The sequence below is a fragment of the Peromyscus californicus genome, unplaced genomic scaffold, assembly GCF_007827085.1.
Source record: "Peromyscus californicus insignis strain IS unplaced genomic scaffold, ASM782708v3 Scaffold_4__1_contigs__length_199733344, whole genome shotgun sequence".
NCBI lineage: Eukaryota > Metazoa > Chordata > Mammalia > Rodentia > Cricetidae > Peromyscus > Peromyscus californicus.
In genome coordinates, this window is record NW_026294562.1 from 123,556,505 (window position 1) to 123,574,383 (window position 17,879).

Sequence of the window (17,879 nt, forward strand, 5' to 3'; positions counted from 1 at the left end):
GTCCTTTGGGCATATGCCAAGGATAGTATAGCTAGGTCATATGATAATTTATTTTTCTATCTTTTTGATGATTCTCTATACTGATTTTCAGAGAGGTGTTAACCAGCCTTTATTCCCACTAACAGTGAATGAGGGCCTCCTTTCCCTACTAGTGTTTGTTGTCAATAGTTTTGTTGATTTTAGCCATTCTGACTTTCTCACCACAGTGGGACAAAAAACAAACAACAACAACAACAACAACAACAACAACAACAACAACAAAACACATGGTCACTTCAATAGATGCAGAGAAAGCCTTTGAAAAAACCCAACATGCTTTCAATACAAAAGCCTAGAGAGAGTAGAACTGGAGAGAACATACCTCAACACAGTAGCGGGTATATATGTCAAACGCACAGTTAGCATTATCCGAAATGAAGTCTAACTTGAGACAATCCCATCTAAGTCAAGAGTAAGAGGGCTGCCCACTCTCCCCACTCCCTTCCAATATAGTACTCAGAGCACTAGCTGCAGTAATAAGGCAAGAGGAAGAAATTAAAGGGATACAAATAGGAAAAAATCCCTATTTGTTATTATATCCCTACTATATTATATATGATATGATATGATATGATATGATATGATGATATATAAAAGATCCCCAAAATTCTGTCAGAAAACTTTTAGAAGCAGTTAACAGCAAAAGTAATTTTAGCAAAGTAACAATATACAAAATCAACTTATAAATATTAGCAGCCTTTCTATATACCAACAACAAACACGCCGAGAAAGATTTAAATAAAGATGTCTTGAACTCAGCCCAAGAACCAAGGAGTTCAGTGAAAGAATTCTTCAATGAAAGCTTTCAATTTCCAAAGAGATGAGAAGGGTGCTAGAAAATGGTAAAACACCCTGTGATCAGGGCTCAATAAAATTATTACTGTGAGAATGACCATCTTACCAAAAGCAGGGTACGGTTTCTATGCAATCCCAAGTCAAATACCCATAGCATTCTTCCCACGAATAGAAAAACAATCCTAAAATTTACATGGACTCAGAAAAGAGCCTGAAAAGCCAAAGCATTTCTGAGCAAAAAGAACAATACTGAAGGGATGACTCTTGCAAATTACAAGGTGTATTATAGAGCTATAGTAATAAGAATAATATGGTACTAGAATTAAAACAGACATGTAGACAAATAGAACAGAATAGATGACTCAATTATGAATACTCATAACAATATCCATCTGATATTTGAAAAAGAGCCCAAAATGCATATATTGGAGAAAAGACAGCATCTTCAACAAATGGTACTGGAAAAACATCCAGTCCACATGCAGAGGAATGAATTTATTCCTGTATCTACCACTCTGCAGAAATATCATCTCCAAGAGGATCAGAGACCTGAGATTTGAAACCTGAAATGTTAAAGCCGCTAGAAAAAAAACTTAGGCAGCACCTTACAAGATATAGGTATAGAAAGGGATTTTTTTTTTTTAGTAGAACTCCATTAGTCTGGAAATTAAGTCGAACAATTAACAATAGGATCTCATAAAACAAACAAACAAAAAACTTATGTGTGGACAAGGAAAGAATCAATCAAGTGAAGAAGAAACCCATAGAGTGGGAGAGAGATAATCTTTGCCAGCTATATATCTGGCAGAGGATTAGTATCTACGATGTACAAAGAACACGATATAAAAACAACAGTCAAGAAAATAAATGACCCAATTAAAAATGGGCTGTGGATCTGAACAGAGAGTTTTCAATAGAAGAAAAAATAGCTAAGAAGTATCTCAAATGTGTTTTCCATCCTTAGCAATCAGGGAAATGAAAATTAAAACAACTTTGAGATTTCATCTCACTTGTCAAAATGGCTATTTCAATTTCTAATATAGTAAATAACGGGAGATAATACCCACAGGCACAAACACTATTGGAGACACCCAGGAAAAGTTGAAATGCGGACTGGAGTTAGGAGAACAGAGGTTCAGGAACATAGGTCCGGGCCCTACCAGCCAGCCCAGCTGATGCCCGTAATCATGAGTTAGAGAAGATATCCCATCAAGAGTGATGTAGCTCTATTCCAGGGCACTGAGTCTGAATTTCTGCACTGCAATGGTTGGATTCTTTGAGAGATGCGCAAACCACACAACTGGACATGCTGACCCCGTGCTTACAAAACATTGTAACTGATGGCCCAAGCTCCAGTTCTTAGCTTCAGTGGTTTCCTTACTTCTCTCTGGACAAACTCCAAACTCCCAAAATGCTGGTAAAGCTCCTCCACCACTGACTTCTATTTCCACTTCAGGGGCTCCTGGACATGACCTCTGTGCCTTGTGACCTTTGCTTTCCTTAATGGCTTCCCTCTACCTCTTCTCTTAGTCTTCTTGGTGAGAGGCCTGGCAGTCAGGGGAGTGCTGTGGGTGGCCCCCTGGGCTCTATCTACAGCATTTGCTCAGAGAAGAGGCAATGGGAAGTATAAAGACAGGTTTGTGTGATGGCTGGAGCATGGAGCATGTACATGTTAGTTAACTCCTCGTGTTAGTTATTTTTCTCATTGCTGTGAGGAAAAAACTGACAAACGCAACTGAAAGAGGAGTTTATATGGGCTCATGGTGGTGTGAGGGTACATTCCATCATGGTGGGGAGTTATGATGATCGGAACACAAGACGGCTGGTCACATTGCGTCCACAGTTAGAAAACCAAGACAAGGGGTGATGCTCAGCTTGCATTCTCCTTTTAACTCAGTTCAGGCTCCCTCAGTCTACCCTATTCAGAGCAGGTCTCCCCTTTTTATTTATGCCCTGTATATCCAGAGGTTTGTCTCCATAGTATTTATAAATCCAGTCATCAAGTTGACAGAGAAGATTAACCGTTACAACCTTCAGACATTATTAGATGGACTTCTTTGTTCATCCAGGGACAATACTGGATACCTCTTAAGATTGCTGTGAGAAGCAGATGCCCAGTAAAGTTTGGGTCCGTTCCCTTTCCTTTTCCCAAAAGAGCCTGAAGAATGAGAAGTCATGGATGCTCACAGGCTAAGAGGATGATAAGCTGTGTGGCTGTTTGTGCACGCTACCTGTGCTGTCCTACTCATCAGGAACAGAGTTTCTCTCTCTAGTCCCCACCCCCTCTTTCCTGCCAGCTGACAAATGCTGATGCATGCCTAACTATTTTAGAATTTGCCAGTTGTCAAAAATACCCAGGGCTTAAAAAATATTCAGTGACCCAAGTGCCTTTCCTCCAGGTGCCAACGGATCGATCCCCTCAATAGACCAGAGAGAGAATCATGTTCCCCTAATGGCCCCAGCATTCAGATTCAGCCTGTGCTCTTTGAGAGTTTGGGGGATTGATTAGCACTGTTCATCACTCTCTTAATAACCTGATGGAGGAGGGACGTGACTTGTTCTAAGTCACAAGGAGAATCTGTGGAGAACAAGGGCTTTGGACTGGACTTTTTCCCATCAGCCATTCTTCTTCACTTGGGTGAATGCTCCCAGAGGACAAGGACTGCCTTACGCATCTCTCTATTAACAGCATTCAACCACAGCCAGATACAGAACAGGTGCTCATTAAGGAGTCATTGAATTCATGAAGGAAGAAAGCTGGTCTCAAGATGGGCTTGGAATATGTCTTGGAAAGAGCTAACTACCTACTCCCCCAGTGAAAATGTGTCTGGGGATCCATCTTAGGTATTGTGTTTGCAGCCATGCACAAAACAGGTTACATCTCTAGCCTCAACGGAACTCAATTTTTTTCATCTGAGAGGACAAAGAAACAAACTTATATGAATATTTAAAGTGTTATGAGATAGTAATAAATTCTAGACAGGTAAATGCAGCTGGTGAGTGGCTGGGCATTATTAGGACAGGGTTGTAGCAGCTTTGTTATAGATGGTAGTCAGAGAATGCCCTACAGTTTCTTAATGGAGTGAGGGGAACCAGTCTTGCAGATATGTTGGGAGAGAGCTTGGCCGGTGAGTAAGGCAGCAAGGGCAGAAGCCCCGAATCAGGTCCAAACCAGTCACACTAGTGAGCTTCTACATATGAAGATCAGTGTGGCTAGATAGGGGCAGGGGTGGGGCAGGAGGTGGTGTGGGTGGATAGGGGCAGGGGTGGGGCAGGAGGTGGTGTGGGTGGATAGGGGCAGGGGTGGGGCAGGAGGTGGTGTGGGTGGATAGGGGCAGGGGTGAGGCAGGAGGTGGTGTGGCTGGATAGGGGCAAGGGTGAGGCAGGAGGAAGTGTGGCTGGTTAGGGGCAGGGGTGGGGCAGGAGGTAGTGTGGCTGGATAGGGGCAAGGGTGAGGCAGGAGGAAGTGTGGCTGGTTAGGGGCAGGGGTGGGGCAGGAGGTGGTGTGGCTGGATAGGGGCAGGGGTGAGGTGGAGGTGACATCCCATGATGATGGAGAAGTATAGGTTGAGATGGCTTTGCTGATGAAGGGGAGCAGATAGGACTTTTAATTCCAGGGAAATGGGAAGCCATGGGGAGGTTTTATGAAGATGAGCATCTCAACTTGACTCATGTAAAAGGGTCTCTTTGCCCAGTGATTTAAGTAGGGGCAAAATTTGTATTTTCAGTGAAATTATTACTTTTGAAACTAAGTGCATGGACTTAATGCTATTTATTTATTATTTGTTACTTTTATTATTCTTTTGTGAGCTCACTTAACCTCCTCTTTTCTTTACTATTATTATTTTTATCTTATTTGTGCATGCACGTGTGTGTGTGTGTGTGTGTGTGTGTGTGTGTGTGTGTGTGTGTGTGTGTGTGATGTGCATAAGTGTGTGTGAGGATGTGTGTGTGCACAGGTATATGGATTTCAGAGGCTGCTATTGAGTGTTTTCCTTGGCTGAATCTGGAGTTCACCGATTCCAGCTATTCTGACTAGTGAGTTTGTTCTAGGATTCTGGTCTCTACCTCCTGAGGGCAGGGATTACAGGTTGGCCACCATGCCCACTTGGCGTTTACAACATTTCTATAGGTGCTGGGGCTCCAAACTCCCATCCTTATGTGTGGATGTCAAGCATTTTATCAGCTAGGCTATCTCCCCAGCCCCCCTCCTTTATTATTTTTTAAATTTTTTATTGGCGTATATTCATTGTACATAGTGGTGGGTTCCATTAAGATAATTTATTTCAAGTGTAACATGCGTTTGACTATATTCACTCCCAGATGCCCTTCTCTTCCTCCTTGTTCCCCCAGCTAGTGCCTTACTCTCCTTCCTTCCTCCACCCCTCTGTCCATCAGGTCTGTCCGTCCATCTTTCCTTCTGTCTGTCTGTCCCTCCCTCCCTCTCTCCTTCCTTCTCCAGCTTTCCTTCTGCTTTCATGTCTGTCTCTGTCTTGTCTCTCTGTCTCTGTCTCTGTCTCTCTCTCATGGTTTTACGCATCTATATGAAGTCTAGGATCCATGAATGAGAGGAAACAGGGTGACTGTCTATCTGAATCTGGCTTATTTCATGGAGGAGCCGCAGGTGCCCGTTGGCCTCAGCCCTGGGAGGGAGCTGGGTCATCCACCGTTCAGGGATTCCTTCCCCTCTCTTCTTGCCCACAGGAGACTGGAGCAGAACTTCTTCAACTGCAGCTGTGACATCCGCTGGATGCAGCTGTGGCAGGAGCAGGGGGAGGCCCGGCTGGACAGTCAGAGCCTTTACTGCATCAGTCCCGATGGCTCCCAACTCCCTCTCTTCCGCATGAACATCAGTCAGTGTGGTGAGTGAGCAGCTGCACTGCCTCATCTGGCCAGCACCCCACACACACCCCAGAGAAGGGGCTGAGCCTCAGGCTGGCCCGCTACGGTCTCCTTCCCAGCCATCTGCAGCCTTGACCTCTGCAGTGGGTGTGGATCAGACTGACCTTTCCCCTTCTTGGTCATTCCTGTCTTGAGCCAGCTGCGGGAAGGCTGGTCTTCGGAAAGAATGCCGAAAGGAGCCATGTGCCATTCTCAGCAGATCAGATTCCCTTTCTCTCTGAGTCACCTGTCAATCAAACATAAAGGAACATGTCTTCATGTACAGCCTCTGGTGTTCCTGTATCAGGAGCTTCCAAGCTGTTTTCTAGAGCACCAGCTTCAATGACCAATCAGACACTAGGGAATGCAATCTCTAGTTCCCACGGGAACCTGACACACACCAATTGCTGAGACTTAGTGCCCCCAGTGGGTTGAAGATAGAGGCTTGGTAGCTAGAACGCCATTCCATGAACAGGTGTACCACTCACACCCTGCTGTGTAGGAGCGTCCCACTGTATATGCCTCTGAGGTCTACAGAGGAGGGGCTGGGAATCAGCTGGGTTTATAGTCGTTACTTTTCACACTGATCTGACAAAAGTGATTTAAAGAAGGAAGAGTTTATTTTGGCCCACAGTTCGAGGGTATAACCCACCATAGTGAGGAAGTCACGGCTGCATGAGGGGAATTTGAGGCAGTTGGCCACTGTGTATCCATAGTCAGGAAACAGAGAGATGAATGTTGGTGCTCAGCTCACTTTTTCCTTTTTATTCGGTTCAGGCCCCAGCCCATAATATGGTGTCTTCCCACCCTGGTTAACCCAACATAGATATTCCCTCAGGCATGCTCAGAGGTGTCTCTAGGTGATTTTAGAGCTTGTCAAATTGGTAGTAACCATCACAAGGTTGCTATCACTCGAACACAAGCAAGTTAAACTGGAGTTGTCACTGGGCAAGGCAAGAAGTCCCCGGAGGCAGAGCTCCTCTGTGTGCTCTTTTCTGACTTTCTATCTCCCTCTCCTCTCTGTCCTCCCAGATCTCCCCGAGATCAGTGTGAGCCACGTCAACCTGACCGTCCGAGAAGGAGACAATGCTGTAATCACTTGCAATGGCTCTGGCTCCCCCTTGCCTGATGTAGACTGGATAGTCACCGGGCTGCAGTCTATCAACACCCATCAGGTAGGCATCCTATGACCAGGCACATCAAGAGGTAGGGACCGAGCATCCGTTAGCTATGAAGAAGAGGGGGAAATTGTGATCTTGTCTCTCTGGGGAGGAACATACAGACTCAGATTCTATCTAGATGTAATGATTTCTGGTCATTTTGATCTTTGCTGTGCTGCTCAACTTTCTGTGCTTTTGGTTTCTTCTTTTGAAAAAAAAAAAGACCCAATTTTACCATTTTCCACCCAGTATTAATATGAGGATCAATACAAATTACTAAGAATCTGGAACATGGTCTGTGTGTTTCCGCTAGCTAGACTTCATTCACCTTTTACTTGATTTCTGGAGGTATTAGGGCTTAGAAAAGGAAGCCATCCTTGGATAAATGGTTTGGTTATTATCTTCTGATTGGGGTTTTCAGACCAATCTGAACTGGACCAATGTACACGCCATCAACTTGACCCTGGTGAACGTGACAAGCGAGGACAATGGTTTCACCCTGACGTGCATTGCAGAGAACGTGGTGGGCATGAGCAATGCCAGTGTTGCTCTCACTGTCTACTGTAAGTGCATGTCAACGTGGACAACAGGGAGGGACCAGGAGGAGGCTGGGGATGGGGCAGGTCCACGGCTAGGGCTGATCTAGAGCCCCGACCCCGGTCTTTTAACAAGGGCAGAAAGGCTGTCATAAGGCAAAACTGAAAAAATAAGTTCTTGGCCAATAAACCCAAGAAAGAATGTCCTTGTCCCTCAGTGGACGGTGCACGTCTACAATTCAATTCCATTTCAAGGATCTCTTAAGCTGGCCCTTTCTACCTTTGGCATCCCCGAAAGGACTCAGGAGGAAAGCTCCAGCTAAGACGGATCCAGGGAGCTTAGATAAAGAGACACAGGTCTCTCCCCCTCTATCGGCTGGTGGTGGGAACTCTACTCAGCCTTTTCGGAGCAGGGTGAGAAGTGGGATCCCCATCCTGCTTCCTAGAAGGTTTCTTCAGCACACAGGAGACTCTGTGTCCCCGATATCAGCTCGCTTTTCCCCACAGACCCTCCACGTGTGGTGAGCCTGGTGGAGCCCGAGGTACGCCTGGAGCACTGCATTGAGTTTGTGGTGCGTGGCAACCCGACACCCACGCTGCACTGGCTGTACAATGGGCAGCCACTGAGGGAGTCCAAGATCATTCACATGGACTACTACCAGGAGGGGGAGGTCTCTGAGGGCTGCCTGCTTTTCAACAAGCCCACCCACTACAACAATGGCAACTACACCCTCATTGCCAAGAACGCCCTGGGCACAGCCAACCAGACCATCAACGGCCACTTCCTTAAGGAGCCCTTTCCAGGTGAGGCATGAACACATTTCTCCTGAGAGCTGGGGGGTGTAGTTTGAAAAAGTAAGCAGCACTAATGACCCCAGCTACCAAAATAACTGGGCTCACACTGGGAAAAGGGAGGCACCATCTGCACCTTGTGTTAACTAGGATAGCCTCTGTTTTTCATGGCTACTACAGCAACCTCCAGAATTCCCCCCCCAAAACCGGCTGTGCACGTAAAGATGTCCTGTATTATGATAGATAAATCAGGGACTTTAGCGATGGATGAGACGGTACAGAATCTTGACCCAGTGTTTTACCTACCTAAGAATGCTATGCTGGGCTTGGCGGTGTGCTTTTATGGAGTCTCAATCTCCTCAGCTGTGAAATAGACACAGGTGTGAGTGCATTGCTCCACAAAGAGTTTCCCGGCTTTTGAGTGAGTTAAGATGTAGGCTTGGTATGTGAATAATAAATAGCTCAGTGACTCTCCACTGCAGTGGACTTCAGAGTTGGTCCAAGTCAACCTCACATTTAACACATCGCTGTCTCACAACCTCAGCCAGCTAGTCAGCAGCAAGGCTTGCATGGGAGCTGTCCTCCAGGGATGGGCTCCTTTCTGCTCTTGCTCCGTGGTAACTAAGTGGGGAAGCAGATGATGCTACCAGATACTGATGGTGCAAGCGTCATCCTGACTACAGCTAATAGTTGCAGTCGTGGTTTTCAAGGTTCTTAGACCAGCAGAGTCAGTATCACCTGGGAATGAGTTAGAATTCAAATTCTCAAGCTCCCTGAGTTCTCTTGAACTCAGCTCTGGGTTGAGTTCTGTAGAGATGGATTTTCAACTCCTCGGGTGACTTTGACCATCAGCTACCATTAGCAATTGTTGGCAACTCAGCCCCAGGAAGAGGGAAGGAGTGGGGATGGAACCCCAGAGAAGCTGCAAAAAGAAAACAGCACACCTGAGACCCTTCCTCAGACCTGTCCAGTGGTTCAGGATGGACCACTCTGTAGGGAAGTTTGCTTGTCTTATGAACCTTTGCATTAAAGGAATTGATGGATGATGAAAAGGCAGTGGCAGAAAAGATGGGCCAGCCTTGTCAAGCGACAAGCTATCTCAATGTTTGGAAGTGTAAATTATCTGGAAGAGCAGGCAGGGATAACCTACAACCCTCTCAGCTCAACCTTGTGCTGGCTGGGTACTGGCTGCAAAGGCAGTTTGTGAATCCGCTCCTCATTGTTGGCCTGAGAATGTTAAGGAATCTTATTTATCATGTGAATCTCTCTCTCATTCCCAAGCAGCCAAGTGCTGTGGTTAAGAGCCAGATTTCTGAAGCTGGGCAGATTTAGGTACAAGTCCCACCTGTGATTCTTCCAGATAGGTAGCCCAGGGTGCTAGGGTGGGGCTTAGCACATGGACAGCGCTCTGTGCTCTGTGAAAGGTGGTAACTGCTTGATGTGAAGCTTTCTGTTCTTTGAGTTATCTAGCTTCTACATGCTCACACATGGCTGTGCAATAGACAAATCATATACGCATGCACATGCATTCTCTCTCTCTCTCTCTCTCTCTCTCACACACACACACACACACACACACACACACACACACACACACACACACACACACTTGTGGTGAATATTAGTCCACAGGAAGGGTGCTTCTTGGAGAGTTATTGTCTGGGACTGTAGGAAGCATATACATCCACCTATTGCCCAGTCCTGATCCTGCTGGTCCTATCTTTGTCCCAGCCTGTGGTAAGAGTCAGAGGAAGGACAATTCCTATTTTTTTTTCCTGCATCAATGTGTGTATTTCTGCTAAGTTTAGAGAACTGCCATCACGTCACCATTTCCTGAAGCTCACATGCTTCCTGCATGTAATGCATGCTGCCTGACTCCAGAGAAGGACTTGGTGATTTCTGTTCAAAATCATAGACTGATTTTGAGATTACAGGGTTCAAACATTTGGCTGAAATATTTGGCTTCTGGAAAAATATTCTTTAATAAATGGGAGCCCGCTGAGAAATATAAAATAAGTGGATACTGTTGATTAATCTGGCTCTTCTCTCTTTTCATGCTCCGAAGCCCCCATTTCCTCCATTATTCCCCAAGCCAGATCTTCCCCACAATTATACAGACAGGCAACAAAAAATGCAGCCAGACAACAGTTACTAAAAATGGGCCTTTTCTGATGGACTCCACAGAAGCCACCCTATCCTCTGTAAATAATTATAGACAAATGCCTACTGGTTCATATTTAGTGGCCTGGTGGCTACAGTTCCTAAAAGGGCTTGACCAAGGCTCTGGGAAGTGGAGGACCACAGTGAGTGAATGAGGGAATGAATGAGTGGAGTGGCAGATGAGCCAGCCAGATTTGTTCTTGTATTTCAGGGCCTGGCAGGTTTGTGACAGGGGCTTGGTGTTGTGGTGAAGTAGCTTCCAGAGGGATTGGCAACAGCATTCTTGCCTGAGAATTTAGGTAAATTCTCAGTGCTGGGGACACGGTTCAGTGGTACAGGATTTGTTTAGAGTGTGTCAGCGTGGAGCTGAAGGTGTGACTCAGTGGTAAAAGATTTGCTTAGAATGTACCAGGGCGGGTTTGGTAGTAGAAGGCTTGCCTATCATGTTTGAGGCCCTGGATTCCATCTTCAGTCATGTATGAGGCCCTGGATTCCATCTTCAGCAACACATACACTCTTTTAAGATGCAGTCAGACCTTTGAATCAGAAACTTTGGGTTGAGGACTACCAGCCCTGATTTGATTTCACTTCACCTTGAAATAACTCGGGCTCTTAAAGAGGCAAAAGTTATAAAACACTGCAAAGATCTTTCTTCTACTCTTCACTTGGCATCCACAGATGTCAGTATCTCATTCAGCCACAATACGGTGTTCAAAACCAGGACATGGACATTGGCTTAACAGTGTTATCTGAGTTACAGACTGTTGACATATGATCAGCAGCCCTATCAGTGTCCTGTGTTTTGTGGGATCCCACCCAGGATTAGACATCTAATTTAGTTGCCATATCATAACCTCAGCTCCTTTAATTCTGGGATAGGTCCTCAGTGATCTTCTGAAGAAAAGTTTCTAGTTGTTAGAGACTTCATCATATTTATTTCTTATGATTAAATTCCAGTTTTACACTCTTCTTTCCTTTTTTTCCCTTTTCTTTTTGTGAGAGCATCATGGAAGTATTTCTCCACCCTTTTTGGTCCATCCTGTTGAAGAATGCAGGATGCTGATATGGCTTATCAGTGCAGAGGTCAACTTTATCACTTGGTCAAGATGCTGTTTGCCAGGGTCCTCCACTGCACAGTGACCTATTTCACCCTTAATCAGAATAAGAATTTGAGACGGCACAAATAGCTCGTTTCTTACCATCTTTTCATACAGTAATTTTTAACATTCGTTGATGATTCTTGCCCAAGCAATCATCACTATATTATTTACCAGATGATGGTGGTTTCTGTTTCCCTCCTTCCCTTTATTAGTTGGAATTCTACTGTGAAGAAGAGCTTCCCCCACTCATTTGTTCAAGTATACATTTGTATATATAAAGGACTTGTGGGTGTTTTCGCAGTTCATGTATTTGTTGTCTGGATTTGTCATAGTAAAGTGGTAGAGACCTGGTATCTTAAATAGCAGAAATCCATTTTTATCACGGTTCTGGAGCTTGGGAATCTGAGACCAGCTGTTGCCAGGCTTGCTTTCTTCCAAGGCCTCTCTCCTTGGCTTGTAGATGCTGTCTTTCCTGCCTTTTTCCTTGGCCTCCCCTCTGAGCACATCCATGTTCTAATCTCTTCTTATCTGGACCCCAGTGGCTTCATTTTCACTTACACACCTTATCTCCAAATACAGTGACATTCTGAATACTGGGGTTGCAATGCAGTCATATGGATTGTGGGACAGCACAGTGCAGCCCATAACACACCATGATTTCAATTATTTTGTTGCTCAGCTTATCAAATGCTTCACCCATGTGTCACTGCCTGCTTTCTCTTTCCAGGACCATATAGCTTTAAGCACTTTCTTGGTTTTTGGTGCCACAGGCTATCCCAAGCACATTTTTAATTTTCCTGTCCCAGATATGAAGGAGTCCATTTTTAAGAAATCTTTATTCCTTTCAGTGGAGGACGGTGCCAGTCACCTTCTGATGATTCCTTCCATTACGTGCTCAAGTTTGAGCAGTGCTGGTAGAGTGGTTAAGAGTCCAGCCCCAGATTTAAATCAACTCTAATATCTTTTTAGATGAATGGTATTCAATTAGTTAATATCTGTAACTCTGCTTTTCGGCCTCTAAGAGATTATAAGGCTTGAACAGCTTAGCACCTGAAGCATGGAGAACAGCTCCTGGCTCATAATTAAGGCTCAGTTAAAGATTAGCTTTCATTACTGGGGGAGCCATTTCTATAGGTCAAAGTTCAGATAGCTCATGTCCATATGAATGATAAAAAGATTCTAGGGGGAAGAGGGTCTCCCAAACTTCTCAGTGACCTATCAGCATTGCCTACCCATATTGAGGGAAGGAAGTTCATTTTCGGCTCATAGCTGGAGCTGCTCTGAAGGGCTATTTCCAGTGTTCTAGTGTCCTTGAAGGAGGGACAGCTGTGGACAGGGATGTGGCTAGGGTCCCAATTGTCTGCGTCACCATGACACCAGCTTGGTTGTTAGCTTCCAGGTGGTCTTCCTTCTTTGAGACCAGGAGCTGTATCTGTCGAGCCTCCATTTGGAGGATTATCCCCTGAAGAGGTTGTGCAGTGGTTGGAGAAGGTGACTGAGGAAGGATTTCTTTGTGTCCCTTGCTGTGGGAATGGGGAATTGTGATCATCAGGAGAGATCACAGCTAGTAGGTTGCTGTCCTATACAACCCCTGACCCTTTTGTTATTATTCTATTTGTTAATTACTTCTTTGTTCTTTTCCCCCCAGAGAGCACAGATTTCTTTGACTTTGGTAAGTCTCCTTGACTTTGGGTTTGAAACTCTTTTGTCCTGATAGTTTGGTGACTGTCAAATCCAGACTGCCCTCTTGCCTAGTCCGTGTTCCCAGTCCCTTGGCAGTTGAGAGTGTTAGTGCATTATTAAAAGGAAGAAATCCTAGGCACACTTTTCTTGCATAATTGCCTTGGACCACAGTTTCTCCTAGAGAACTCCCAACCCCCTCATTTTGTGCTGGGATTAAATCCAGGGTTAGGCAGTACTCTGCACCTGAGCTGTATCCCCACTTTGCCCCAGTCAGGGTGTTTTCTAAGGTCTGACCATATTTCCAATCTCTCTACCTGGCTGAAAAGGGTCTGCAGCAGGTGAATAATAGGTTTCATATGAGATGATCATGCCCCATTGATCATCTCAGTTGTTCTTAGAGAGGAAATGTAGAGCCTGTGAACTTGCCAGTATTTCTCATCTGCCTTAAGAGATGAAGCATTTGGCCAGAACCTACCTTGGGTAGGACTGTGATTTCTCAGGGGCTCCCATGTCCTTGAACCGCATCTCTAAGCTCAGTTTATAATGGAGTTGAGGGTAGGGCTGGATCATCCTTGCAGGAGTTGGGGTTTCGCTTTCATTTTGATTACTTCCCTACGATGGGAGCAGCAGCAACCGTTGCCATTTCTGCCCAATTTCAGGCCAGAAATGGTAGAACAACCCTCTGTAGGGATACTCTGCCTCTTTGGCACAAGTGTAAATGCTAACCGTGACCTCTTCACTTGTTCTTGGTCATAAAAAAAATCTCATAATCCCATAGGTGTCCCTTGAGAACCTTCTTGCAAGGAAGTGATTGTAGATAGAGGATGACCCTCAGTGGCGTTTCCTGGTCCATTGAATGTTGTCCAATTCCAACCACCATTGTGTTCTGACATCAGTGTCAGGGGAATGGCTGGAGGGCTGTTCATTGAGTTTCGAGCCTGAATTTTACTGAGGAGTTGGAGTGAGAGAGGGAAGGAGTGAGACAGGAAGGGAGAGGGAAAGAAGTTCCCTAAGCAAAGGGGTAACAATGTCAGTGACAGCTGCTGTCGCTGTTAAAATCTTCCTAATCCCCATGCTAGCCAGGATTCCAAGCCATTTTTCTCATTCCCCTCCTGTACTTCAGGGTGCATGCTGCTCAGATTGTGGGGTGTTCTCCGGCATGGGGCTAGGAAGTGGGTAGAGGTCTGCATTCCTTTGAGATTTTTTTTTTTTTTTTTTTTTTTGGTAGCACTGAGGCAGGTAGCTGTACTGGGACTCACTCTGTCCTGGGAGGGTGTCTGCTCAGCCAGGAGGGTGGCTCTCGGGACCTGCTTCCCAAGGACAGGGCAGGCACTCAGCTGGGGCTCTTGGCCAGTAAGCTAACTGCTCTCCTTTCTTTTGTATCGTTTTTCAGAGTCTGACGCAAGCCCCACACCTCCCATCACTGTGACCCACAAACCAGAGGAAGACACTTTTGGGGTGAGTTACTTCCTGATTAAGAGGGAAATACTGAAGGGTAGAGTCATTTCCAGACTTCATTTGAGGTGCTAACTTCTCCACACAGTCTCTCACTTGGAGCCTCAGTACCAATGGCAGAAAAAAAAAAAAAAAAAAAAAAAAAAAAAAAAAAAAAAAAAACAGTGAGGAATGATTTCCTTTGAGGTTTTTTAAACTGTCCATGTTTGATGGGAGTATCTCATTGTTTGAAGAAGCCTTTGAGGATCAGCTCCAAGCGCCACGGCCAGGAAGAGAGCGGTTTGAAATTCCCAGTCTGTTCCGAGCCAGGCCCAGCAGGCTTGCAAGGCCCACTGACTGGGCAAACCTTCTGCAAAACCCCAAATTACTCAGAGAATCTCCTTGGATAGGTTTTTCCATGCCTGTCTCAGGGTCTGAGGTTTTCCTGGGAAGAAGTAGAAAGGAGTCTGTTGAGTCCAGAACTGTTAGACCACTCTGAGTAGAAATACCATGAAAAGGTTTTGGTGGAAAGATAGAGAATTTACTTACTAATTAAGACACCAGACGGAGGTTTCTCTCAGCTTGCTGCTGCAATTCTAGAACAGCCTCCATGTAAGAGGGGCTCAGAGCAGTGAATCAGGGAACTTGTCCTAATCCAGCTTATTCATTTATATTTTTTAAATAAAAATTTTAAGATTCTCTTAGAATCTCATAAACCACTTCTGAAGCCTTTACTCCAGGGTTGCCCGATAGTTAGTTTGACATTGTGACATGGCATTGTCATAGGCATAGGTGTCCTGGGGTGCACGTGGCACGTAGGCTCCGGGTTGTGCACCCCTCAGTAGCAGAGGTTTTAGAGGATCCTCTTCTGCCCAAACTGGTTTGTTCTCACACATTACTTTTGAGGCTCCGAGGCTTCGGGTCCCTGCTCCTGACTGTCTGTGTTTGGCTCCTAATAGGTCTCCATAGCAGTCGGACTTGCTGCCTTTGCTTGTGTTCTTCTGGTGGTTCTCTTTATCATGATCAACAAGTATGGTCGCCGGTCCAAATTTGGAATGAAGGGTAAGGTGGCACTTTTTAGTTTCAAGAGTTCCGTAGTGGGAGCATGGCTCCTTTTCATCACAAGATACTGTTTTCACTTTCGTGTACCCTCTGAGGAAGTCTCTGGTCATTGGATCTCAGTAACCCTGTTAGAGACCCCCTATCTATACCCTATTCTAGGTAATTATGGACCAAAGACTGTGTTGGGATCTTGGGAACCAAATAGGGATGCTGAAAACTACTGGTTGCTCAGATGGACTTGTGTGATGAGGATGGTTTGAGACAAATGTCAATTCTCTTCATTAGTGGCCGTCGAAGGGACTCTATGTTTGAGTGAGTTTTTTCTCTTGTCCGTACCTATCTTTGGAATCTTGTTGTGACTTAGCACAGTGAGATGGAGGGTGGTGAACTCTGGTATTGAAAAGCTGCCCGTGCTGTTGTATCTCAGCACGTAGCTCTCTACACAGAGTCCTGGAATGGATGCCAAGAGCAACACGGTTTCTAAATCTGCTGGCAGGCTTCCATGTTCAGAGTATTCGACCCCATCATGGTAGAAGTGGAGGGCTGGGATGTGGTGCTCTGCCAAAACTCCTGTGAGGCGTCTGGCATGAAAAGGGTTAACATGGCGACTTTGCATCCCCCTAGCTGGGCTCAGAGATGGATGTGGACAAATGATTTGAAAGAAACTGGTTACTATGGGTTCCAGAATTGAAACCTTATTTTCAAGATGTCTTCCCAGCTGGGGCTGTCATGCATGGCTGATGTTGGCAGAGGTGGGTAGGGAGGGAGAGTTAAAGATTACTTAAGCCACATTCATGCTGATGTTTGCTGGTGACATTATGAAATCCAGAAAGATGAACTTCTAAGGCTTTAATACTAGAAGCTAGTTTCTGTGGTGGGAGTGCCGACTTCAGGGCTCAGGGATTAAAACATGAATGACATTCACAGGAACAGAATTCCACAGATTCATATGCAAAAATAAATGTTTGAGTGACTATACATGGTGAAGGGTTGAGTATTTGTACATAAAAGGAGCTAGATTTAATTATATTCTCAAGATTCTGGGCATCCCTTAAAAATTAAGAGCACCGGCATCTAGGAAGCTACCCAGAGATGACTAGAGGGTTGAAATGTGGGGCCAGATAGACTAGTCTTCCTGGAGTCTTCTGCCTCTGAACTGTTTGCTTTTGATGAATTTGAACACGTCATGGATGAAGGCAAGCCAGCTTTTCTTTTCCTTTTTGGCTTTCCTGTCTTCATCCTTCCCTCTTTCCTACTTCCCACACCCTCTCCTCTCTCGTCTCTTCTTGTTCCTCTCCTTTCCTTCAGTCTTTTCTTTCTTCCTCTCTTCCTATTTTGGGGGAGTCAGGATTGAACCCAGTGGGCTCACACATGGTAGGTAATTGTTCTACCTTTGAATTATATCTCCAATGTTTGTGAATAATTTGAAATATTTTGACCAAGAGAAATACATATGCTGGTAATTTCCAAAGAGGAAATAGGTTTTTAATGGCTCAAACAAGTCCAGACTACTCTTAGGCACTTTGATTGAAGACACTTTTTCTGCCAGCACTTACCATTTGTCAAACAGAACTCCACAGGTTTAGATGGAAGGGCTGCTGTGTGACTCAAAGCCTTCTGTCTTGGGTAATTCTTGGGCTCTTGGCTATGGGCACTGATGCTATATTTTTTTTCCTGCAACCTTTTCCTTATTCTCCACAAGAAAACATCAGGATGTGGACCAAAAGGAAGAAGGGGGCATTATTGTTCTTCCCCCAAGGAGGCACACCAGCAGCTGAGACCCTGAAACATGCTTGGCAGTGATGTGAAAGCAGATTTTTCCTATTAATTGTCATCCTGTTTCTGGAACAGTGTGTCCCATGTCGGATGGATTAGGCAGCATCCAGGGCGGTGCCTCCCCTCAGCTGACCTCCGCATCTCCCATCCCCTGATCTCCTTTTCCAGGCTGAGCTGCCTTATTTAATCCTGGTATGTCAAGGAGGATGTGTCTCCATAGGCAGAAGTAAAACATCTCCTTTTCTAAAGTCAGGCAACTTGAAGCTAGGGGCAAATGGAGAGAGATGGTGTGTTCAAGATTGACTATTTAGAATCTTGCATCTCTCTGATCTTGATCATATTCCATTTTATTTAGATTTCATCTCATTTTAGAATCAATAAACAACGGGCCGTGGTGGCGCACGCCTTTAATCCCAGCACTCAGGAGGCAGAGCCAGGCGGATCTCTGTGAGTTCGAGGCC

General features: G+C 45.2%; 1 protein-coding gene across 9 annotated transcripts in view; it reads left to right on the forward strand.

The window, feature by feature from the left end:
• The window catches only part of Ntrk3 (neurotrophic receptor tyrosine kinase 3), a 385,084-nt gene that overhangs the window by 108,148 nt on the left and 259,057 nt on the right, over positions 1-17,879 (forward strand). For 6 of the 9 annotated variants that reach the window (XM_052761134.1, XM_052761136.1, XM_052761137.1 and 3 more), the window contains exons 5-11: positions 5,539-5,696; positions 6,748-6,890; positions 7,297-7,438; positions 7,919-8,215; positions 13,112-13,135; positions 14,540-14,604; positions 15,540-15,642. In XM_052761134.1, the coding sequence (XP_052617094.1) occupies positions 5,539-5,696; positions 6,748-6,890; positions 7,297-7,438; positions 7,919-8,215; positions 13,112-13,135; positions 14,540-14,604; positions 15,540-15,642 (932 nt within the window). The remainder of the gene's footprint in view (positions 1-5,538; positions 5,697-6,747; positions 6,891-7,296; positions 7,439-7,918; positions 8,216-13,111; positions 13,136-14,539; positions 14,605-15,539; positions 15,643-17,879) is intronic. The other 3 variants (XM_052761135.1, XM_052761139.1, XM_052761142.1) reach the window with 1 other exon arrangement.